This window comes from Cnephaeus nilssonii, assembly GCF_951640355.1.
Source record: "Cnephaeus nilssonii genome assembly, chromosome: 21".
Lineage (NCBI taxonomy): Eukaryota > Metazoa > Chordata > Mammalia > Chiroptera > Vespertilionidae > Cnephaeus > Cnephaeus nilssonii.
The window spans coordinates 6382343-6407675 of record NC_137092.1 but is presented as its reverse complement, the minus strand read 5'-3'; the positions used below and the strand labels follow the sequence as shown (position 1 = coordinate 6407675).

At 43.3% G+C, this 25333-nt stretch overlaps 1 protein-coding gene across 1 annotated transcript; it reads left to right on the top strand.

The window, feature by feature from the left end:
• The first annotated feature begins 457 nt into the window (after window positions 1–457).
• On the top strand, window positions 458–24515 carry SLC16A4 (solute carrier family 16 member 4). The gene is made up of 8 exons (XM_079761476.1): window positions 458–631; window positions 6000–6132; window positions 6803–6946; window positions 7112–7273; window positions 8322–8837; window positions 10652–10863; window positions 12124–12217; window positions 21075–24515. The coding sequence occupies exons 1-8, from the start codon at window positions 548–550 to the stop codon at window positions 21197–21199; spliced, it is 1470 nt and encodes a 489-aa protein (XP_079617602.1). The 5' UTR covers window positions 458–547; the 3' UTR covers window positions 21200–24515.
• The last annotated feature ends 818 nt before the right edge of the window (window positions 24516–25333 follow it).

The following is a 25333-nucleotide window of genomic DNA, read 5'->3' as shown; positions in this document are numbered from 1 at the left end:
CATTAAAGTCAGGCAGCCTTTACACGTGACTCGGACACGCTTCAGGAGCTGTCTGGCCCTGTGAGCGGCCAGCGGGAGCCGGAAGCAGCCTGCAGGCCAGTCCCAAAGTTGTACGAAGTCCTGCTTGCGTTTGGAGGTGAAAATCAGTCTATAAACAGCTTCAGAAACAAGAGGAAATCATCCATTTTTAAAGAGTTGGGCTAAAAAAAAAAATTACAAGTGGTTTTACACCGCAGAGAAAAGTTTAAAAGTTTAGATCTGGCCCTAACCGGTTTGGCTCAGTGGATAGAGCATCAGCCTGCGGATTGAAAGGTCCCAGGTTCGATTCCGGTCAAGGGCATGTACCTTGGTCGAGGGCACATCCCCAGTAGGGGGTGTGCTGGAGGAGCTGGTCGATGTTCCTCTCTCATTGATGTTTCTAACTCTCTATCCCTCTCCCTTCCTCTCTGTAAAAAAAATCAACAAAATATATTTTTTAGAAAAGTTTAGATCTGTTTCTTGTCAATGTAATAAACTATGTCTTGGGTTTGTGCCAGGGACCTGCACCATGCGGAGGGCGGGGAAGGCCCCACCCTACACCCAGGCCCTGGATGGAGGCTGGGGATGGATGATTGTGCTTCACTTCTTCCTGGTAAGGATTTCCTTTCCCTCCTCCCGCCTGAGAGGCAGCCTCTGGAGGCCGAGATCCCTTATGAAACCCTTGGCATTAGAATGGGAAGGGGGCAGAGCCAGGCCAGAAACTGCCAGTGGTTGCTCAAGTCAGCGGCCCACAATGGACCCAGGTTGAAACCGTCCACCTTGAGCAAAAGCCAAAGCATTCCCCTCTGGTCTCGTCCTCCTCCTCCCTCCCATCCCTGCACCACAGAACACTCCAGTCACCATTAATAGTCCTGCCCTGGCTACACGACAGTTAGTTTGGGGGACAATCACACAATTAACCACCCCGGAAGTAGCACTGGTAAGGGCTAGAGCGTTTCTGGGTGGGGTCTGCACTCAGCCCAGCGTAGACATAATTGCTGGCAGCGACCTCCTTCACTCACAGGGGATGGGGACATTTCCTCCGTCCTGCCTGCTGCTGATTTCCAAGCCTTCCGCACCAGCCACACGTGAGCTAGAATCGGGCCCGTGTGTATTTCTGATGTCTGGAGAGGGGAGCCCGTTTTTTCTCCTTCATCCATAAGCAACTGGACTGGGCACTTCTTAATGATCTTCTCTCTCCCTCACCCTGATCTGAATGTCAGCATAGTCATTCTAGAATATCGGTGCATCCTATCACAGCTAAGCCCCAAACACCCCTACACATGGGCACTAGCTCCAAAGCTCCTCGTGTCCCCAGATCAGTTTACTCACAGACACCCCTTCCCTCTGACCCTCCCTCCTCCCACAGCCCGACAGCGCAGGCCTCCTCCCTGGTGGGAGAGAAGGGAAAGTAGGAGCAGAGGTCCTCGGCCAGGACTTGTGTAATACAAACTCCCCAACAGACAACCACTTGTGAAACATGGGCCTCGTTACCAAAGAACGTGGGATCTGTGTTCCTAGAAGTCACGCTAAGGTCTGAGAGCCCTTCCTGTGGCTGGGCCACCTCCCCAAACGCAGGCTTTGCAGGATGGCACTGTTGATGATCTGTCTGGTTCTCCCCCCTTTACCCCCAACAACCACCCTGCTTTGCCTACAGTATCCTCAGGATAGGAAGTTACTTAACCAATGTAGTTGCTGGTAAGAAAAACTGCCTCATAACCAGGTTAATAAACAATGTCCTGCCTTTGAGGGCAAGGGGCCGGGGGGGGGGGGGTGATGCTGCTTACAAAAGCGTAAGATATACTAGGTCCCAAAATGTTACCAAGGAACTCCGGCTCATCGCCTGCAGTGATGAGGCCAGTTAGAGCCTGCTTTGTGACTGCACGGGTCCAAGTGCTTTTCTACAACAGACGAGCCCCGGAAGAGGCGAGGGAAAAAGCCGCCCCGACATGTTCTCCGGGGGCTCCTGGCTTTTAAAAGGACTCATTCTAAGCTGCCACACTTTACATAGTGGCATGACTGCCAACATTCAGTCTGCCTCACGGGGCTGGTGTTCCATGAGGACAGAGACCATGTGTTTGCTCACTGCTGTAAGCCCAGACCCTAGAAACAGCCTGGAACATAGCAGGCATGTAAGAAATACCTGTTGGTGGGTGGATGTACCTACCGATGGGCAGATTTCTGACCAAACAAGAAGGTGGTAAATGCTGAAATTGTAGAGATGGGCAGGGGACTTGTATGACATGTTAAGAATCTTGGTTTTTATCTCGAGGCTCTGAGAGCTAGTTAAAAACAAAAACAAAAAGAAATGAAGCAGGAGTGATGGGATCAGAACTGCATGCCAGGAAAATAGCTCCGGCTGCAGGGTGGAGATGGATTGCTGGGGGCTAGGCCTGCACAGGGGCATCCATTGGAGGGATGTTGCAATGACCCAGGTGAAAACACAGTAAGGCCCTAAGTTCTGGCGCAGCAATGGGGATGGAGAGAATACAGATGTGAGCTATACTGAGGAGGTAGACCTGTAAGACTGGGAGAGTAACTGCAGTTCAGGGAGAGAGTCTGAGTCCTGGGTTGCCTCGGGCCACTTGGAGGCTGATATATGCCCCTCAGTGAGCTGGGGGACGAGGGAAGGGGGGAATCTGCGGATGGCTTGGATGGTTTGACTTTGGACAGTCTGAGGGGCGTGCGGCATAACCAATGTGGTCAGCAGCCTATGTGCATGTGGAGCACGGGGTCTGCACCCCGAAATTTCTGAGTCACCAGCATCCGCGGCGGTGGGAACAATGGGACGGGTGGGTCAAAACGCCAGGGAGAGGGAGGAGCAGCCAAGAGCAATTAGTCCTGGGGGAATGGAGACCTAGGGAGCGGGTGGAATTGCCCGCAGGGGCAACAGTCAGAGGTCAGTGGTCCAGACATGCAGCGCCCCCTAAGCGAAGGCAGACACGTCCAGGAGCACGTGAGGAGCAGAAGCTGCTGAGAAGTCAGATGTCACAGAAATGACATGGGCTGCTGGTGTAGCAACAGGGAGTCTCTGATAAGCTCGATACGAGCCTGTACAGCGGGTGCTGAGACAGAGGAAGTGCAGATAACCCAACAGACTCTTCTTTCTTTTGTCTGTGAAGGTCAGGAAGAGCAAGGGGATGCTGGAGGGGTATCTAAGGTAGAGGAAACTTGCTATTAAACAGTAATTTCTAACAAAGCCTGATGCTCTTTATTCAAAAGGGGCCACGGTGGCTGAACCAGCCCCAAGACAATGTTCTAATTAAAAGGATCTGGATGAGGAAGTTCTTATGGGGTAGGGTTGTGCCCTTAAAAGATAAAAAGGAAATGACGGTGCTGGATCAGCCACGGGAAGATTTCAAAGGCTTTTGTTTTGGGGTGAGCCCACTGACAATGTCTGAGGTGGACCCAGACAGGACTAAAACCCAGCCACCTTGGTCCAAAGCAGGGGATGAAATCCATTTGTCTAGTCCGCTTAACGAAGCGGAAATCAGGCTTGGGGAAAAGACTTCTAATATCTGAGTCCCAAGAAAAGCAGGCGTGCTCCCCCTCCAGGGAGCACACCCTCACCATTCCCTTCCTCTTCTTCCCCCACAGGCGTGCACCTCCTAAACTCCAAAGGGCCCCACGGGACTTGCCCAGCGAGCAGTGGGCAGCGGCAGCTCGTCCTGGGCAAACCCTCTGAACCTGTCCACAAGGCCCCTCTCCTCTGACCCCTTAGTGAGCCAAAGCAGCCCGGCAAGGCCCATTTCCCCGCCTAATCTCTCCTGGTGCTGCTGCTATCCTAGGCCCGTTGTTTCACTGTTCCCAGCTGTAATAAACATTCTCTGAGGGAGGGGGGGGGGGAGGAACAGAAACAAAGTTGGACGGTTACAAGTTAAGGAAGGGAGGCACAGTAGACGCAAAGGCTGGCCTTGGCCTTGTTGATATCCACAGGGGAAGACGCAAACTCAGTGATTAAATACAAGTCATAGTTACTCACTACTGCTTCTCCCAGACGTCAAAGACGGACCAGAGAGGCCAGGTTCCGAACTGGGAGACCAGTAGCTAGCCAAATTCAGGAGACAGAGGTCAGCATCCTTTAGATGCCAGCACAGGACCCACGTCCTTTAGATGCCAGCACAGAAAACATGGTTTAAGAGGAAGGATGTTTTCCAGTTTGATGCCTCCCTGTGTCCTTGCTCACGACAGGGCGCAATCACCACTCTGTATATTGAACCAAGAGAAACAAGTGTGGGTCGTTGGAGGTTCTTGCATGTTCTGTAGCCCCACTTCCTGATAAACCACCTCTGGGTACATTCTGATGGCAAATGAGGGCCTGATAAAATAGTTTTCACTTTTAAGTATAGAGCCATGGCGTCCATAGTATTGTTCACTGTAAATAATGAAAAATCAGTAGCTTCTATCAAGTCAAAATGGGAAAAACCTATTAAGGGACCTCCTCACCACCCCCAACTTTTGCAACCTCGGAGCACCACCACTGGTTTAGTCCCTTTCTCCAGACAGGAGAGACTTCTGAAATACGAGTCTAGCTTGATTCTCTAGCAGGTGGGGGCTAAGGGAACGAGGAGGCAGGCTCTGACTAGGCTGAGTGGGTAGATGGTAGCAATAAAAGGGAAATGAGAAGGAAAAGTGGGCATTGGACAAGGGAAAGACTTCCGTTTTGGATGAGTTGACGTGAGTTAGATATGGTAGACAGTTATATAAACAAGTTTGAAACTCTTATATCAACGGTTAAAGATAACAAAATCATATTTAATAATTTGAGTATTAAATGCTACTTAATGGCCCCTGAATTGATGGTTTGACTTAACGATTGTTCAACTTTTCAATGGTGCAAAAGTGATAAATTACATGAGATATTCAATGCTTTATTGTAAAATCATCTGTTGGATGACTCTGCACAACTTAGAAGGCTATTGTAAGTGTTCTGAGCATCTTTGAGGTAGGCTATGCAATAATGTTCAGTAGGTTAGGTGTATTAAATGCATTTTCAACTAAGAATATTTTCAACTCATGATGGGTTTATCGAGGTGTAACCCCAGCACAAGTTGAGAAACATCTGTATTAAGTACTTTACCAGAACTTTCTCAATCTTCACAGTCCTGTGAGCTAGCTAACATTGACTTCATCTCACTTTACAAAAGAGGAAGCTTAACTTCTGTGAAATATAAAATGTACAAAGCTTAACTCCACCCCCAGCTGGATTATTTCAGAAATAGTTTGCCCAAGCTCACACCCCTAGTAGGAAGCTGAGCCCGGACTCAGGCCAAGGAGGCTGACTGTGCAGACAGGCACTTAACTACTCACCATGAGTACGTGGGTGGCAACTAAAACTGGGAGAGTGACTATGGGCATACTAATATACACTAGCCACCACAGAAAGAAAACCTGACCTCAAAGGAGAGCGCCTCCTAGTGGCCATGTGACCCAACCAGGTGACCTGGCTTACTCTTGTCCTGGCACAATTAACAGTGCTCCCTTTTGCTCTCAAAAGTGTTTCAATTTGGATAAATTACTATATGGCCATCCTACTTATATATCAGGTGATGAATGGTACTCAGCTCAAGAGCAGAGTTAAAGCAAAGCTAACCCAGGAACTGATAGGAACAATTCATCTTTTGGACCAACGCGCATCTCTCACAAAGGTAACTGGACTCGGCTGTGCTTAACGGATGCTCATGTCATAGAACAGTAGAGTAGGGGTTGATCTGGGTTCAAATCTCAGCCCCAGCTCCCCCATCTTCAGCAACTTCTTTAAACCCCCATCTCCTGATCACTAGCACCATCGTGACACCTACTCCCCAGCCTTGTGATTCAAGGGGACACTCATGTCAAGTGCTTAGAGCAGCCCTTCAGGGATGACCACCCCATGAAACACAAAATGTATGAACGTAAGTGCTGGCGAGCTGGGGAACTGAACCCCGAGCAGCTGTAACCCCTTTGTTGCACCCTGACTTGGACTCTCTGCTTTCATTTAGGTCAACATGTTTGTGCTGGGGATGACCAAGACGTTTGCAATTTTCTTTGTGGTTTTTCAAGAAGAATTTGAAGGCACCTCAGAGCAAACTGGCTGGATTGGCTCCATCATGTCCTCCCTCAGCTTCTCCGCAGGTATGAAGCCCGGGATAAGCTCGCTGGCTGGCCACGGAGAAGGCCCAGAGGGCAACTAGGAAGAGCACAAAGCGCGGCCACCCTCAGGCCGTTTATCAATACAGGCAGCCTAGAGGAGGAAAAGCCTGCGGTGTAGCCTCCACCTGACTTGGTAAAACTGGAAAAACCACCCAGTTCAAACAGAGAGAGGGGGTCCAACACCTAACTGCGTGGCTCCGCGTGCCGTGCTTCCTTCCAGTACCTTTCCCTGGGTTCGGTGAGCCACCCTGGCCACTGGGAAGTCAGACCTCGGGGTTCTGACCTGGTCACCTAAGCACTCGCAGAACACGCTGGGAACCAATTCCTCTTCCCGCAGTTCTGGCTGGGGCCTAGCATGGTGCAGAGGTTAAGGAGCAAACTTGTTCTAGTCACAGGCCACCAGACGCACTCTCACTGTGTGGAGGTTTTGCAATGCTTTTTCAGTAAGCTTCACCTCCAAACCTTATTTAGAATTTTCTCCTTAAAAAACAAAGCAAATAGTGCGGACTGGGACTAGTAAAACCCAACACAGGTACCTTTGTGAAGGACACACAACACTCCCAAGTGTCTTCCTAAAGCCGCTCATTTCAACGGACGCCAGGATAAGGGACGCTGAGCACTCACCTAGCACCAGCTTTTCTTTCTCCCCAAGGGCCCCTGGTTGCCGTTATCTGTGACACATACGGAGAGAAGGCTGCCTCCGTGCTTGGGGCCTTCCTCGTTTCTGGTGGATATGTGATCAGCAGCTGGGCCACGAGCATCCCCTTTCTGTGTGTGACGATGGGAGTTTTACCTGGTGAGTCCACTGTAAAAAGGTTAGAAAATGGGAACTAGGCACCTTCCCTCTTATTGGCCACGTGTCCAAAAGGCCCAGTTTCATGATCTCGGTCCGGGAGAATATCTGGTCTGGTACAGGGCACCTCATGTAAGTGACTCCAACCTATTCTGGTTTTCTTTTTAGGTTTGGGTTCCGCTTTCTTGTACCAAGGAGCAATGGTGGTAATGAGCAAATACTTCAAAAAACGATTAGCACTTTCTACAGCTATTGCCCGGTCAGGGATGGGAATGACATTTCTCTTGGCACCTTTTGCAAAAGTCCTGATAGATCTATATGACTGGACAGGTGAGTCATTCTAAGTGTCTGACCTATCAACTCTGCAAGACTTCAAGAACTACTTGCAGGCTCTGCCAGCCACACCAGCAGCTCCGCGTTCAGCCCAGGGTCCTGTCTGGGGCAGAGCGCCTCTGTGGGCTGGAGACACCCTGCAGGGACAGCAATACCGCTCGGGAGACAAGGGCACCCTCTCCTTCCACCACCAAAGCATTCTTTCCAAATTCTCCCTTTAAGAAAAAAATCTGCATTAAAACATGCCTCCTCCATTACACTCACTAAACCAGAACCAAAAAAAGAAAAGAAAAAAAAAAACAGGTAAAAAGATTATGTTCCTTAATATTTTTACACAAATGAATGAAAATCATTCACTTCACCATTTTCTTTGTGCCTTACAGAAAATATCTGGATTAAATCATCTTACATTCCTGGGAACATGATATGCACATATGTATATATATGTCTACTTCTAGAGAAAAAAAACATAAATTCACAGAGCAGTTGTGCAGGAGTCTCACGAACAGGCCCAGCTGACAAATCCAGGACAGGATGGTGTGACCTGCGGCCAGCCTGTCTCTCTGAGCAACACACACCCCTCAGCTTAGTCAGGCCACGCAGAAATCAAGACCTACCTACTCGGCTTCAGAGGCGAAACTGGCACCTGCCTTCTTTCAAAATTTACACCCACTTCAGAACATCTCACGTCCCTCTTCAAAACACCATGGAATGTTCTAACATTTGAAATAGCTCCCCCGGCTCCTACAAGGAAATCCTTGTTCTCTTTTCCTTTAGCACAAATAACTCCCCTTCCAGGCCAGCTTTCTGGTATCCTATCTGCAAAAGGCCACCATTCCACAAGGCTATGGCAGTGTGTACGGCTCACATGGTGAAGTCATCAGATTCCAATACTTCCTGTTAAAATCAGGGGACAAAGTAGTATCTCAAGGAATTACCGCGCTATGAGTATTTAGCAACACTGTGAATGTTCTGAGCCCGAGAACAGAGCCCTGTGAAACAAGAGGGGTAATTTTTAACAACTTGGCGATTTCTCTCTCTGTAGGTGCCCTTATGTTATTTGGAGCGATCATCCTGAACTTGGTGCCTTCGAGTATGCTCTTGAGAGCCATCCACAGCACAGGCGGGAGCAACTCTGGCAGGAAAGATAAAAGTAGCCGTCTGTCTGCCAGTGGTCCAGAGGCAGGGCGCGGGACGGACACGTCACACTGCAGCGAGACACCAGAGCTCCCCACCAGGGACAGGACTATGCAGAAGGTTGGACAAGCCGGTGCAAGTTTCACAGACTCGCAACACCAAAACGAAGAGGTCAATGGGCCACGCGGGAACAGACTGTTCCTAACACCTAAAGACACACGTTTCCAGCAGAAGGACAATTCGTGGAGCTGTAAACAAAACCTCTGTGATATCTCTCTCTTAAAGAACCCTTTCTTCTGCATATTTACCTGGTCTCTTCTCTTCAGTCAGCTGGCATATTTGATCCCTACCTTCCACCTGGTAGCCAGAGCCAGAACACTGGGGATCGACATGATGGATGCCTCCTACCTCGTTTCTGTAGCTGGTAAGAAAGCCTACTGCAACCTCACACTCAGACAAGCAAACAGAAAGGTCTGGTTAGTTTTTCATTGGTGTCTGACACAGCAGACATTAGGTATTTGTTGGAAAATACAGTGTTTTTAAAAGCTGGTGCTTAGTGGCAACCACCACCCGAGGAGCAGAAGAAATCCCAGGTAGGCAGCATAGTGCACTGGTTGAAAGGTTTGATTCTAGAGCTAGACTTTCCGGGTTCAAGTTTGTGCTCTGTATTTCCGAGCTGTATGACCTTGGGCAAGTTATGTGCTTTCTCTGTGCCTCAATGTCCTCATCTGTAATATAGGGATAATAGTACCTACCTACCCTGATAAGGTTATGATTAAAAAAGTAATGTATGAGAGGTTTAGAATTGTGCTTGGCCCATTGTAAGCATGCAATCATGTTCTACTAATATTTGTAGCTAAGCATTTTCCACTTGAACTCATTAGTTAAGACATATATATGCCTGTGGAGGCTAGTCACTAATGGATTGACCAATATTTTTTTAAAAATGAGAAGGGATGAGCCGAAACCGGTTTGGCTCAGTGGATAGAGTGTTGGCCTGCGGACTCAAGGGTCCCAGGTTCGATTCCGGTCAAGGGCATGTACCTTGGTTGCGGGCACATCCCCAGTAGGGGGTGTGCAAGAGGCAGCTGATCAATGTTTCTCTCTCATGGATGTTTCTAACTCTCTATCCCTCTCTCTTCCTCTCTGTAAAAAATCAATAAAATATATTTTTTTTAAAAAATGAGAAGGGATGAAATGGAACTGGTTAGCTCTAGTTATCTGGAAAGTCTCGGAAGCTCACAGTGACTTTCCTCTTGCAAGACTATTTACCAAGCCTTACAAAACTGACTGCACTCCGCCTCCAACTGCAAAGGTACTCTCAGTCAAATAAAATGTATGTACACACACACAAAAGATACATAGCTCAACAGACGTTCTCACTAAAATGTCTAGTAGTATCAATTTAGATCAGATTAGGGCTATATAATGGAACAAAAGAACGTAACATAAACTCAGTATGTATCCTAGGAAATAATTAAAAATACAGAAATGGTAGTATTCTGTATTTTTATTTCCTTTTAATGTGTGTGTGTGGAGCAATTTATGTTTGAACTGTAGGAAGGATTTGAAACATAAAACCACCACAGCTCATGCTACTCTTGGGGAAAATCTCTTGGTATTTAACTGCTACATTAGCTTCTAATAGGATAAAGGTTAAGAATTTTTGTTATGAAATTGAGCGAAATTGTGGTTCTTACATTTTGTTCAAGTTACATCTTAGCTCCAGTGTTCAAAATATGATCTCCCATTTCCAGACTTCCTACATATTTTCAAGTTAAGCATAACAACCTTTGGAGAAGGACTTCATTTCCAAATCCTCATATGCAATTATAACAGACTCCCAACACCTCCTTTTTCTTTTTGTAAACATAAGGCTTTATTATTTATACTCACCATCCACCCTCTGACTTCCCCAGGACACAACCGGAAGGCCCACTAGTCTTTACAAACCCACACTTCCTTTTTGAGGAAGGCTCCCTGAGCCCGGGTCCTCTGTAACCAGGGACTCCCAGCTCAGTGGTATGAACTTTCTGGTAATTTATCAGATGTGTCTGGAGTACTTAAGTAAATGATATAATCTACTGATAGGCAAATGAAACCATTTTTTTCTCCTGTGTCCTAGCCTAAGGATGAAGTCATATTACTTAGGAAAAGATGCCTTAGGCATTTACATTCTTCAAAGGGGCTGGGAAAAATGGAATTAGGATTTCATAAGACCTTTCAAACTTCTTCCAGGTATCACTGAGGTAGTCAGTCAGATTCTCTCTGGATGGATTGCTGATCAAAACTGGACCAGCAAGTACCATTACCACAAGTCTTACCTCGCACTCTGCGGCGTTACTAACCTGCTTGCTCCGTTAGCCACCACCTTCCCACTACTGATGACCTACACTGTCATCTTTGCCATTTTCTCCGGTGGTTACCTGGCATTGATACTTCCTGTTCTGGTGAGTAGACACACTCATTAACATTGTTAAACCATTTAGTAAAGGCAAGGATGAATAATAATCTTGCCCAAAGAGAATACATATTTTGTATTAATTTTACAACTACAAAAAACATTACACACAGCCAAAGCCTCAGAAACCCTGTAGCTATATCCTAATCCAGGGGTCCTCAAACTTTTTAAACAGGGGCCAGTTCACTGTCCCTCAGACCGTTGGAGGGCCGGACTATAGTTAAAAAAAAAAACTATGAACAAATTCCTATGCACACTGCACATATCTTATTTTGAAGTAAAAAAAACAAAATGGCAAAAACACCCGCATGTGGCCCGCGGGCCGTAGTTTGAGGACGCCTGTCCTAATCCATTTACTCATCTTACCTCGGGGTTGGAATGATGGGAGGACTGTCCACAGGGAACAAGAAAGAAATGGAAACCAGTAAGGGACCAGCAGGATTCCATTTTGCTGACCAGTTTCCCAGGTCAGGCTTCTGTTCGCTTCTTTCCTTCAGCTCCGGAAACTTCCGTGGCTCCCTCTAAGACACAACCCTGAAGAGTTCCTGAGAGAAAAGGGCCTTCCTGACCAGTGTGGCTTCTCTCTTGTTGAGAGAGCTCTGTATTTCAACAGAGGCATTTAAAACAAAAACAACAACACTCTTCTCCATTTTTACCCCCAATCGACTTCAAGTCCTGGACCCAAGTGGAACTGACATACAAACTTCTGGGTTCTCCTTAGCACCAAGTCCCCAATGTGCCAGAACACAATCCCTGGGCGAGTTCTGGCCTCACGGCCATATTAGCTTACTAAGTGCTGCGGGAAATACACGAGGCTTAGGCAAAAGCCAAACTTTCTCAAGTTGAATCAACTCCGCATAATGTCTGATTGCTTACAAACCAATGGTTGGTACTCAGCCTCAGGTGGATTCAAGAATCCCACTGTCAGCTAGATTGTAAATGTTATTTCCTAACAGAGAAGAGCAGCGAGGTTCAGGGGAAAAGGTACCCCTGAGCCACCAAAAAGACTTAAGAAAGAAACAAAAACCAATGTTCCTTACTCATAAAAGGGAAACACTACCTGCCTAGCGAGACTTCTGGTCCCCATTTGCCTCAGCTCTTTCACAATTCGGAGCACAGGGCCACCCACATCACCCCAGAAGTCAACGGTTCAGTTTGAGATGACCAACAGTATGTGTCCCCTGGTAGGCACAGGTCTCCACAGAATCTCACCCTCTATCTGGCGAACAATGAATTCTAATCCCTACAGGTTGACCTGTCTGGGAATTCTGCAGTCCACAGGTTTATGGGACTTGCCAGTTTCTTCGCTGGGATAGCTGTCCTTTCTGGACCACCGATAGCAGGTAACGGTTTAGCCATGTTCTGAGCAAATGAAAGAAAATGCCGACCCGTGATTAACAGGAACATGTAATGACAACATCAGGCTAAAAGAAACTGATGGTATCTGTGCTGTTCCTGTACCAACCCTCACACTCCATCGCCAGTCCAGGAGAATCTGAGGGTTAATTCAGCAGATGTGCATTAAGCAGGTTCTTATAGCCTCTTGGGCGTCTTAGAGCAGAGACTGTAGGTATGTCTACTTATCTGGGAAGACAATACAGTTTTATCGAATTTTCAAAGACCTATGATGCTTAAAAGAAAAAGAACCACTACCATTTTTACCTAAAAAAGGAGTCACTTTTATAGAGCTTAAAACTGCAAGCCTGACCCTTTTGCTCTTCTCAACATCTTTTTTTTTTAATATATATTTTATTTCAGAGAGGAAGGGAGGAGAGATAGAAACATCGATGAGAGGGAATCACTAATTGGCTGCCTCCTGCACACCCCCTACTGAGGATTGAGCCCACAACCCGGGCATGTGCCCTTGACTGGGATCGAACCCAAGACCCTTCAGTTCCCAGGTCGACGCTCTATCCACTGAGCCAAACTGGCTAGGGCTCAACATCTCTGATGGTCAAAGAGGCATGGAGGCCCTTCACTTTGTGTCTGTACCAAAGGTGGGAGGATACTAGGCCTGAAGGCCACAATCTCTGTGGGACCGCTGGTGAACATTAAACACAAGTAGAGTAAAATCTGGGGGAGTTCTGATCATGTAAGTTAGCTTTAAAACTGAAGTGTGTTGGTTTTTTTACTCGCTTTCTACCTAACTGGACATTTAATCCAAGACTATTAAAAGTCTAACTACTTATAGGGAACAGACTTCAGTATTTTCCAAACTATAGTTCTCAATATATTGGAATGTAGAAATTACTACAGCATTTCCAAACACCCACAAAAAGGAATTCAACTGAAAACTTACTTTTGCCTCCTTTAGTCCTGAAGTGAGGCAGAAAAAGGATCTGATCTTGCCCACTATTATTCTTAAAATTGGTACAAATATACAACCAAATCCTTATTTGCACATATGAACACACATCTTCCCATGTTGTCCAACTCAGTCTATACTTCATACCTGGAGAGCAGGCTAGGATATAAGGGTCAAGCCAGAATTGTTCTCTAGGGACTAGTAAGAGAAAACCAAACACCAGAGACACCTGGCAGAACTACTTTATGGCCAGCGCCCAGGTCAGTGAGGTACAGAAAACAGCCCAAGTACAGTTTGCTCATGCATTTCTTTCCATCTTGATCCCTCTTCCCTGGGTCCAATGATGCCTGGAACTCTCAGCCTAGCAGGCCAAAAGCATAGGGCGGTAACCAATTCCAGTGCACAGAGCATCTCATGCAACTGAGAAAGGCAAGTAACTGAACTACATACGACATGTTTAGAGATTTTACATTCCAGTTTTTGAACACATCTTAAAATAAAATATTCAGAGGTCCGTATATGAGAAGACGAGGCATGTTTGGTGAGGACCACTACCTGAAAAGGAAAAGTTGCCGATGTGTGTGTGGGTCTTGAAATCAATGTCTTGGGTCATGATCTTTTCATTTATCTTTGAATGAAAAAGGATAGACTACAACAGAGCAGATTAGAAAACAGTGCATCACTTTATTGTGAAACTTTTATTTTACACACATACCTATGTATTTTAAGTATATGAGATGTAAAGTACATTTCTTCCTATCAGTGAATAAAAAAAAATTTACGAGCCTTTTATTACCCCAAGTCCACAATGCCCCAGCTGTGAGGAGAAAAGGAAGCTCATGGTGAAATTTCTACCTGCTAATTCTGAGCATGTTATTTAGGCAACTATAAATTTTATAAGTTCTGGAAAAAAAAAAAAAGTCAAAGAAAGTGTTAAGGCTGCTGCTGAAAGCTTATGTATAGATTTTTTGGTCTGAGAGTGGCTCGCAGTACCTTAACAAGATGACGATAATTGACATAGAAGTGGTTAAATGTCCTTCTCTAAACCAGGATCTCTCCCTGACCGCGACGCTGCACTGCGCACTCAGTGGGAGGGAGAAACTTCAGCAAGTCTTTGTCTCTGTAACTCATTCCTCTGTGAGATGACAGAGGACTTGACAAAGGCCATTAGGTTTGCTCCTAAATTCTGACTTCAACAGCAACTACCAAAGAAACATCAGAAATGCTGCCTTAAAGATTCACTCAGTTCTCAACAGGACTGGGCAGTTCCAATACTATCTTTAGCTTTAAATAAATCAACAGGCTTTCTGGTTACAAAATATTAAATTCTCAACCAAACTTAGATCTTCAAATTGTATGAGATTCTCATTTTTTTACTTACCTGTTAGATCTGTTATTACCAAATCGCAAAAGTTGAAATTCCTATAAAAGATTACAGGCATTTTAAATTAGGACTCTAGCAAACAGTAAAACTCCACAGAATCCTCAGTCAAACACTAGTTAATAATGGTTACATCGGTTATCTGAACAATATTTTTCTCTTTCCTGTGTGGAAATGAAAAAGAAAAGCAAGTTAGTCATATACAGCATATTTTAATAAAACACAGAAAGAAAACCCATACGAATCATAACGGAGTTTCTTAAAAACACACTTTTTTTCTTTTAAAAATGTAAATAGAGCATTTGGCAAAAAAATTATTTATACAACTTTAAAACCATGATTAGGACAATATAGTAGCAACAAAATTCTTTTATCAATAGGGACCGAAAAGGAGAGAAGTTTAAAATTACTCCCTAACAACACACCTCCTCCACAAGCCACGCCCCTGCCCACTGCACCCCACAGCCCGCCCCTCCTGTTCCTTTCCAATACTTAGTGACAAATTCCTAGTTAAGAATGTGGCCTGCGGCAGACTAGGCCAGCGTTAGGGGGTGTTCTGACCTAGGGTGCTCAGCAGACCTCCATATATGCCAATGTCCTAACTCAGCCAGGCCCAACTGCTGTTTTTGCTGGAAGCTGCATCCAGAGCTACATGCTGGCACCAAGATGGAAGCCTTGGAGAGTTGTGGGAAAATAAAAAGCACTGCTATTTTTAAGCATTATTATATTTCCAGTGCACCCTGTTAACAAAAGTAGGCCTTTAGAAGCAATATAAACACAAAAATGGTGCCTTGGGCAAAAATAAATAAATAAAGTATATAGTCATATTCTCCAACATACCAGTCAAATGTAAGCTGCTTATGTGAAATTCCTAATCTTCTATCCAAAGGCATTTGATGTGTGAGCTCAAAATGTTAAAGGCTCAGTTTCATGTAAAAATAAAACCAAGGGCCCCTATTGGCTGCCTATAAAACAGAACTGAATACAGTTTCCCTCTCTTCCATATACCCGCCCATTCCCAACTGATGAGTGTGCATACTATGCTAATATATATTTACATCAATCCCAATTATCTTCTGAAAACTCCCTTAAAATACCAGAAACAATTATTTGATAGCTCAGTATGCATTCAATAATTACCAAGCCCCTTATTAGCACAGCTCTCTGCTAGCTGTTCCGTGGGATACAGAGAAGACAATCTTTTCTTAATGCTCCTCCATTGTTCACTGAGTAATGGCACATACACGGACAGGACCCAATACTAAAACCAGCAATCTGGCCCTGGCTGGTTTGGCTCAGTGGATAGAGCATCGGCCTGGGGACTGAAGGGTCCCGGGTTTGATTCTGGTCAGGGGTACATGCCCGGGTTGTGGGCTCAATCCCCAGTAGGGGACGTGCAGGAGGCAGCCGATTGGTGATTCTCTCTCATCATTGATGTTTCTATCTCTCTCCCCCTCTTCCTTCCTCTCTGAAATCAATAAAAAAAATGTTTTTTAAAAAATTTAAAAATAAAAAATAAAACCAGCAATCTGGAACCTCTAACACTGAGAATTAATAGAATGTGCATTCTTCTTCCACTTCATGAACAGAAAATTTAGGTTAAGCCATGTCTCCATTTTCCTACCTTTAAATGAAGACTTTCTGAGCTGTGGTATAGAAAGAATGGCCATCACTCAATCCAGCGGGTACCTCACAAAAGTGTTTGTTGTTTTTTTCAACAAACTCAAAAAATTATTTCTAAGGCCAAATAATTATAAGTTGATTGTACGCCAGCACAAGTTCAAATTAACCAGTTCCTAAAGGAGAAGTACATCTCTCTCTCGTACTATTACAAAAAATACCATGGAGTGAAATTGGTAATTCTGCACTAACTCTTCATCTGTGTTTTATAAGAAAAGACAGTGGCTAGATGAAAATTCATCCAAGTTTGCCTCTGCCCCACTAACACAGATAAGTTCACCTCCTCATGAAATAATAGGTCATTTCCTATGTCTCTTCCTTCCTCACTTCAGATACAATATTAAGCAAATATTACGCCCAGTCCTCACTCCATCTGTTATCAAGCATTCGCTCCACATTTATAAGTCATCTTGGCCTATCAGTTGGGAATTTCTCCATGGCCTGAAACGGTATTTGAAAAACAAACAAACAAAACAACTCAACCTTTCGGTCTGCTATAAATCCCTGGAGGGTGGAGAAAGTGGGGGACAATGAGAAAGCAGAGCAAGGTTGTCTGTCCTCAAATCCGGAGGGATATATTATAACCTGAAGAGGCAAAGGAAAACCATGTAAATCATCTCTTTATCCAGGGATTTCCCCCACAAACAATGCCCATGGAAATTTTATTTTGATTCAGTATTTCCAGGATGGATGACTCCCTACAAAAACATTAAAAAAAAAAATCCCAAATAGTTCTTTAGTGTGGTTTAAAAAGAGGAGGAGGGTTAGTCCTTCCCTTGCAAATATATTCCTTTGCAAGGCCATGGATTCAAGCTTCAAAATCCTAACACAGACCACAATCATTTTAGTAAAACCCACAGCACAGAGCCAATGCCCAAAGCTCACCCAATAAATCTTACTGCAAGTTTCTATCATAAGGCGTTTGGAGAATTATGGTCTTAAAAGACAGTGAGGTTGAAATGTGGTGTTAAGCCACACTTCCCAAGATTATTGAAAATATCTATGTATTTTCCCATCATGGCACTTACAGAAAATACGTTATAGTATACCCGAATAAAATAAAGCTGCTGACCGCCAGCAAGCAGCTCCGGTGACCTGGGGATGAGAGATCACTGTCTCAGTACACCCTTGGAAGTTGGATGCTGTGCTGCAGCCCATCAGCTGCAAGTTCTGGTTCAACACCGGCTAGTCACTTAGAGAATTCTCAACCACTAACTTGAACTAGCATCAAGGAACTTTGGAATTAAGGACCTTCTGGGTATATTTCAAGTTTTCACAAGGTGACCAACAGTAAACCTCATAGTACTAATCCTAATAAAAAAGATGAATAACTGAGCTCAATCAAGTTCTAAGATATTACAGGTATGAATACTTTTTAGACAGGTTGTTAAACTCATCTTTAAACTGATAGATCCTCCCTTCCCCCAACTGATGGACGGAGTATGACGTAAACTCCACCTGCAGCCGGACATTCCTGAACACCTTATATGGACTGTACATTGAACCACCAATCAGCACCTGCCAAATACCCTAAGCCCCCAATTCCTAAATCCATAGGCCCCTAACCATGTGCCTTACATGAAACCACCAATCAGCGTGTGCTGAGTGCCCTAAGCCCCGTCCCCTCTTTTCCTCCCCTTAAAAGGCACTCTCACCCTGGCAAGCTCTCGTGCGCGCGCTCTCTCTCTCTCTCTCTCTCTCTCTCTCTCTCTCTCTCTCTTTCTCTCTGTCTCTCTCTCTCTTTCCCCTCTGGAAGGCGGCCAGCAGGGTGATCTCCAATAAAGCCTGTGTCCTGGTATCCCACGGTCTCCGGCCCTCTGTTTCATCTTTCATAAACATGTATGGCTTAACCCATAACATTAAATAGTTTTAAAACATTGACATTTTATTAAATGAATTTAAAACCCTAGATTACAAATCAAACTTGACATATTATTCTAATCCCTTCTGTGTTCACTGTTAAGAAACTGGTTTGCAAAACTAATGAAGGAAGCTGAGCCCTATCTTCTTAGTTGTTTTAAATGATCATAGGAAACATTAGACATTCCTGCCCCAAACATGAGTTATAGAGCTACAGATAAAGGAAGTGATTTGGAGAACAAGTTTTTGTGCCTAAGAATCAACGGGGCACCAGCCAGGATGTACCCTTGCGGGGAACCAATGAGCGATTAACATGCATCTGGGGTGTCTGGAGACACTGGGGACGTGCTCACGGGGGACAGCGGCTTAGGAAGTTGCTGGCGTACCTCAGGGGTGGCCTCACATGGAGTGGACAGGCAGACATACACACACTTTCCTGAATTGTGGCTGGTATCTATTCACGACTTTCTCTGCCATTCACATGCTTTTGCTACAGCCACAAAGGAACCCAGACTTTTGAATGTCAACCATGTGTGTGTTTCCATTTAAAACAGAGTGGCTTTTGAACTACCAACAATAATTTCTTTTAAAAGTATATATTTAGAAGCATTAAACTGTGTAGAGTTGAAAGTGCACTCTTATACAGATTTTTCATACTATTCTTTAAAAAGTACAGAGATCTGATAAAATCTGACCAATTATACAGCGTTCTTTTATTTTTCAGTGGTGGGGAAAGGCTACTTATTCCAACCAAATAAAGCAAATATTTCAATTTTAACCAAGTTCTGAATTTAACTTACCTAGCAGCCACGTAAAGCTAAGCTGATTATGACAACTAATACTTTCATAGTCAATCAATAATGCAACCTACATTTCACCTCATATTTGCTATTATAAATAGACTCCTAAAACTAAATACTCAACTGTACCTTATAATCCTACTGAATGGCAACTGGGTCATAGAGATAGGATAAAAAAACATTTATACTAACATCTCAATTATCAAGTATAAAGACGAAAAACAGATTTAAAACCAACTATTTCATTAATCTTTAATGTTTCTAAAGCAACATTCTGACTTTCAATGTGTGTATGTGGGTGAAATTAAAGGCTTATAAGCATTTTCTCTGAAAATGTTTTAGGATCTCTGGGATTTCTTAAAAAAACAACTCATTTCACTACTTTTAGCTGTGCTCTCCTGACCTTTAGCAACACTGTTTATCTCCATACCCAAGAATTTCTAGTCTTTTCCCATAGTATTATTTCTAATACTGCTGTCTCATAATTCACAGGTTATATATATACTGGTAAATTTGCTGTACTGGTGGGACTAAGGCAGTGGTCGGCAAACAGCGGCTCACGAGCCACCTGCAGCTCTTTGGCCCCTTGAGTGTGGCTCTTCCACAAAATAACACGGCCTGGGCGAGTCTATTTTGAAGAAGTGGCGTTAGAAGAAGTTTAAGTTTAAAAAATTTGGCTCTCAAAAGCAATTTCAATCGTTGTACTGTTGACATTTGGCTCTGTGGATGAATGAGTTTGCCGACCACTGGACTAAGGCAACAATGACAAGGGATAAAAGGGAGTGTGGTTGCTTTTCACACTCCCTCCTTCCTAGAAATTTCTAGAAGTTGAGAGATTGGTCACCTATTTTTCAGGTATATAAAGGTCAATCACAATCATCAAGGACTTGTCCTAGTAGGTTTCACCCACTCTTTTGCTTAACTCCAAGAAGCACTTGTGGTCAATGATCAAAAGGAGTCAATAGGTAAAAAGCAACTTAAAGTTAGCTGAATTTAAGAGGCGATAAAACATTCCATTCATTCATTACATTACGAACAAGAAACATATAGCGAATGAAAAATAACTAAAAACATGAAGTCTATTTCAGAGCCAAATAAGAGAACAAAGAGGACAGGGCATACTCTACCCTTCCAGTGAGAAATCATGTTCCAAGATATAAACAAAAATCAAAAGACACAACGTAAGTTCCCCGAGGGCAGACTTCCATCTATTTTGTTCATGGGAATATCCCCAGTACCCAGAACTGTGCCAGCGTACAGCACCAAAAATTTTTTAAATAAATGATCAGAATGACAGCTTTAACTCTCTAAGTTTTTTGGATTTTAAATATAAAAGCCATAATGTAAGTTTGCATTTACAAACATAAAATGCATACACTCTCTAGAAAAGGGGCTGTCAAGTGTGGTCAGTGGACTCCCCAGAGGTCCTGAGACCTTTTTAGGGAGTCTGTGAGGTCAAAACTGTTTTGTTTTTTAAAAGGAGTTTCACTTAAGTTCTAGTATGTGCCACTAGCCTACGGATTTCGAGGACCCCTCCCCATTGATGCTTTGAAAGAGCACGTCAGGGAGAATTACAGCCACCATTAACTCACTTGACCAAACAGTTCCTTTTCATATGCTCTCAGGGTGTCCTGAACCTTCCCTTCAAAGCCCTTATCACTTGCAATTTATGTGGTTAACACCTAACCCCCGACTAAACTGTACAGTCTGCGAGAGCCGGGACCGTGTCTCTTTTAGGTCATTATTGTATCCTCAACCTCTAGCACATTGCTGGGAACATAGTAAATACTCAAACATTTGTTCAGTGAGCGGGGGGAAATAAGTTCTTTTAATTTTTTTCTTTGGAAAACATTAGGAATTTACAATTATTTTCTTTGTTAAGAATGGTGCCTTCTAATAAAATTCATCAGAAAATGAAATGGTAGGTGTCCCTCATTTTCCCCAACTTGTATTCTAAGACCGGAGATGAGTTCTGGGTCCACAATGACTGTCTCCATGGGTTGAGTCCCTACACCAAGTGAAACTGAGGTAAGTAACTCCGTCACTAGAAATAAGACAGGTAAGGAGCTGGACTAACTTTCTAAGAGGTCACAACACAGACTGGTTAGGTTCATGGCTGAGAATGACTATCGGGAAGGTTTGCTTGGCTAACAGAAACCATTCCTTCCTTCCAGGCTGGTTATATGATTACACCCAGACATACGCAGGCTCCTTCTACTTCTCTGGCACATGCTACCTCCTCTCTTCAGTTTCCCTTTTCTTTGTACCACTGGCTGAACGATGGAAAAGCAGAGTCTGACTGGAAGGAGAGAGGACTGCAATCAAGTACAAGCTTAACAAAAGAAAAGCTAAATTAGTAAGTCATTAGAAACAAAAGAAAACCTACAGGAATAAGTTACCACCACAAAAACTCAGAAGAACAGTTTCCTCATTTGGAAAATAAGAAGGCAAACCAAATAGTTTTTAAGGTTCCCTTTTCCTTTGCCATTCCGAAGAATGAATTGGTGGTAAGAAAGGGGTAGTAGCCATTGAAAGCATGCCATTTGTTAGTACTTAATAGGTTATCATTTTAATCAGTTAAAGCAGCCACCTTAGTTATTAAATGAAAATCAGAATGTACTGTAATAATAACCAAACTCTCAACTGTGCATTGTAATTCAGTCAATAAAGTAAGTGAAGGCAGAAACCATTTTCCTTAATTTAAGGTATTAAATATATCCATTGGTTGACTAGAAGTCTGGAATCTGAATATTTAGTGAGTATAATATTATATACCCCAAAAAGTTTATCTTTGCTTATTGATTAGAGGTATTTTTGATTTCTTTGCATTATTTTGTTTCTTAAATTTTCTTTGATAAACATGTGTTGCTATGTAATAAAAAAATTTTGTTAAAAAAAACCCTTTATTTCAAGTTCATTTAAATAGTATTCCTGCCCATCCAAACAATATTACTTTTTCCCTACATCTAATTATCTGAAATATTCAAGCTAATTATCTAAATGGTTCTTGAGACCTACAAGTTTTACATGAAAATTGAATAGGTGGCTTTTAATGGGAGATATCCTTAAACGAAAAGATTCTTCTTACATATGGAAAAATTATGTTAACTAATTAACAATGCCACTTAGACTAAGAAATTACATGTCAATAGAGAGCCCTTCATTACTTGGTGATTTTAAGAAGGAAAAAAACACCTAGAGTTCTCACTAACACCAACCTCCTTTAGCATCTCCTTCAGAATGCTCCTTTAACTATTACTGTTGTCATTGTTATTATTATTACATCTTTCCATCCTTTTCTGCTTTAAAATAGCTATTGATCCCCTACAGAGAAAAATCCTAAACTGAAAGCCTGGTTTTAGCTCCAAAGTGTCACACCCTCTCACTCCCCGTGGACATCTTTGTGCAAGGTGCTACCAGCTACAATCCTACAGGCTCAGGTATCCTTCCCAATCTGATTCACTCAAAGGCCACTCCTCTGAAAAACTTTCTTGGCATGAAAGCGTTCTCTCACCTGGAACCCCATCTAAATTTTAACTGAGTGCCATGTGAGCTTGCATGTCAACCATCGCAGTCAGTCTGAAAGATCAACCAGGTGGATAATGTTTTATTCATCTTTGCATTCCCCAAGGCCCAGCAGAAACTTTGGACCAAATTAATCTGGGTTGGAATCTCAGTTATCTTAAAAATAGTAGTTGGCCCTATTTAAAATGTTTAGGGTTTACCTTTAAATGTAAATATCTAACTTCTTTTTTTAATTTTAGATATATATTCTTAAAAACCCACCAGAAACCCCACTCCTCTCACACACACAAACAGCAAACATAGTTAATATTCAATCCAAGCTCTGCCACTTGTTACCAGGTGACCTGATATGTTTCTCCACCTCTAAGTCCCAATTTCCTCCTCTGTAAACCAGGATGTCACCAACCTACCTCACAGGTATATTGTGTGGATTAAGGGAAAATATACTGGTACCAAGCCCCCCCCCAAAAAAGCCCTCATATACAGGACCTTCTAATTTCCTTTCTTTGCTTTATATATCAAAAGAGAAGATAAAATAAATCAATAAATTATTACAAATCCTCTTTTCCTCCATGCCCCTTCCCTTTTGAACAATAACTGTTTTCAAAAGAGCCTCTAACTACCCAAGGTAACTCTGCTTTCCTCCTATGACAGCAGACTATACATTTTAAGCAGAACCAACTAAAGAACTCCTAGTTGAATTCTGATTTATGAATCTTATGCAACAGATCTGTTTTTCATCCTACTCAATGGGAATAGTCCCCCTAAATCTGGGTGGTGTGGACTAAGAAAAATCTGAATAATGTGTAGACTATAGGACTATAGCTAATACAGACATTATAATTAACTGATCATGTTCCTGTTCATTTACTACTTTTCTTGGGCAATATTATAAGATGTCGACACACTTCTAATCCACAATCTAGAAACACTACCCCAGATCTGTTTCAAGAAAAGCAAAATAATAAACTGATTTCCAGTCTTGCCCCTCAAGAGATCCCTAGGGGACAAAGAGGAAAACAAATATTAGACTTTGGTTACAACAGTGTGTTTGGAGTGGTAGACTGGTGAATAACTTTATTTCAACATCTAATACATACTAATCACTGAGATAGGCACATTTTATATATTATCTTATTTAACCTTCAGCAGACACTGAAATGCCCATTTTACAAATGAATAAATGGACAAGAAAGTAAACACCCAGTAAGTGATGGAGTCACAATTCAAACACACTGACACAAAACCCTATGCTTTTGTTAGAGGCAGAAATAGAATAGTGGGGACTAGCTATAGTTATAAGAAATATTAATCAAGCTCCCTTAATTGTGATCGCTCTGTTCTGATTAAAGAAAGCACATTCTAATCTGGCTGGGAGCTGTACGCCCCGGGCCCTGGGAGTCAACCTTTCAATTCTGTCCATCCTCCTCCTCCTCCAAGAACTGCCTGTCCTCTTGGAAAGGTTAATTGTTGCCGAGAAACAATGCCCTTGCAACCTCCAGCATTGCTGTAATCTGTAACCATTTTACCCATTCTTATTCCTTTTGCCTACTTTCCCATGCCTGTAATACCCATTTATTCCTTTTGCATACATTCTTATTCCGCTTACCTACTTCGCCATGTAATCTTTGTCCTTTTACCCAATATAAGCAACTGGTTCATGGGGGGAGGGGGAGGGCAGAGCAGATTTTCATGGATGACCTGCTGTTCTCCCAAACTGCCAGCAGGATTGGAATAAACACTCACATACGATTCAACGCTGTCTCTGCTTAACCGGCTCAAGTAGTGATAGGCAGCCGGGACCCATTTCTTGTCCGGTTTCACTTTCTTTCCTCTCTAGATCACCCTGGCTTCTTGGCATTACCTTGAGTTTATGAAGCTAATTTAATTGAAAGCAGTTATCTTTCAATAAATTTGTTCTAACTCAAATTGTTAGGGGCAAAAACAGAATACTGGGGACTAGCTATGGTTATGGGAAATATTAACCTCGCTAGTATTGGTTAAAGAAAGGGCATTCTGACCTGGCTGGAAGTTGTATGCCCCCAGGACCTGGGAGTCAACCTTTGAACCATTCTCTTTCGGGAACTAACTGCCTATTGTCATGGCAAGATTAACAACCTTGTTGCCCAAACAATGGAGTCCACCCTAGCCTCCTACTTCCCCATGCCTGTGGACCCTACTCCCCCTTGTAACCCTGGTCCCACCCTCTATTAGGAGCTGGCTTATGGGGGCTTGCAGAGCAGATTTTGTGAATGACCTACTTGCTCTCCCACACTGCGGGCAGTCAACATTCATACATGATTCAACCCTGTCTCTGCTTAACTGGCTCACTGCCATCCATCACTGTTGAAGAATTTTCTATATAGGTCTTTAAATACTATTTCTAATACTAACCTACCTTACAGTACTTTTAAATTTAAGTTCTTTCCCACCTATCACCTCATTATCATCATGCCAATCCTGTGAGGAAGCTGGAAATGTATCATTATTTCTATTTTATAAATAAGGAACAAAAGCAAATGAAAACCAAGTCATTTGCCAAAATCCTGGACAGAGCCAATTCTGAAACCTGATTACCAGTGTTCGTTAGACCACGGCCCTTGGTTTCTTCTTTAATGATTCTCTCGTTTAAAATTCAATAAAAGCAACAATTATACTTACATGGACTAGTGGTAATTTTGTGATCTTTTCAAATAATCTAGGCATATTAATATACGATGCTTTCTTTACACAAAGTTAGCTCCTTGCCCTAGCTGGTTTGTCTCAGTGGATAGAGCGTCGGCCTGCAGACTGAAGGTTCCCAGGTTCGATTCCGGTCAAAAGCACATGCCCGGGTTTCAGGCTCAATCCCCATTTGAGGGCGTGCAGGAGGCAGCCGTTCAATGATTTTCTCTCATCATTGATGTTT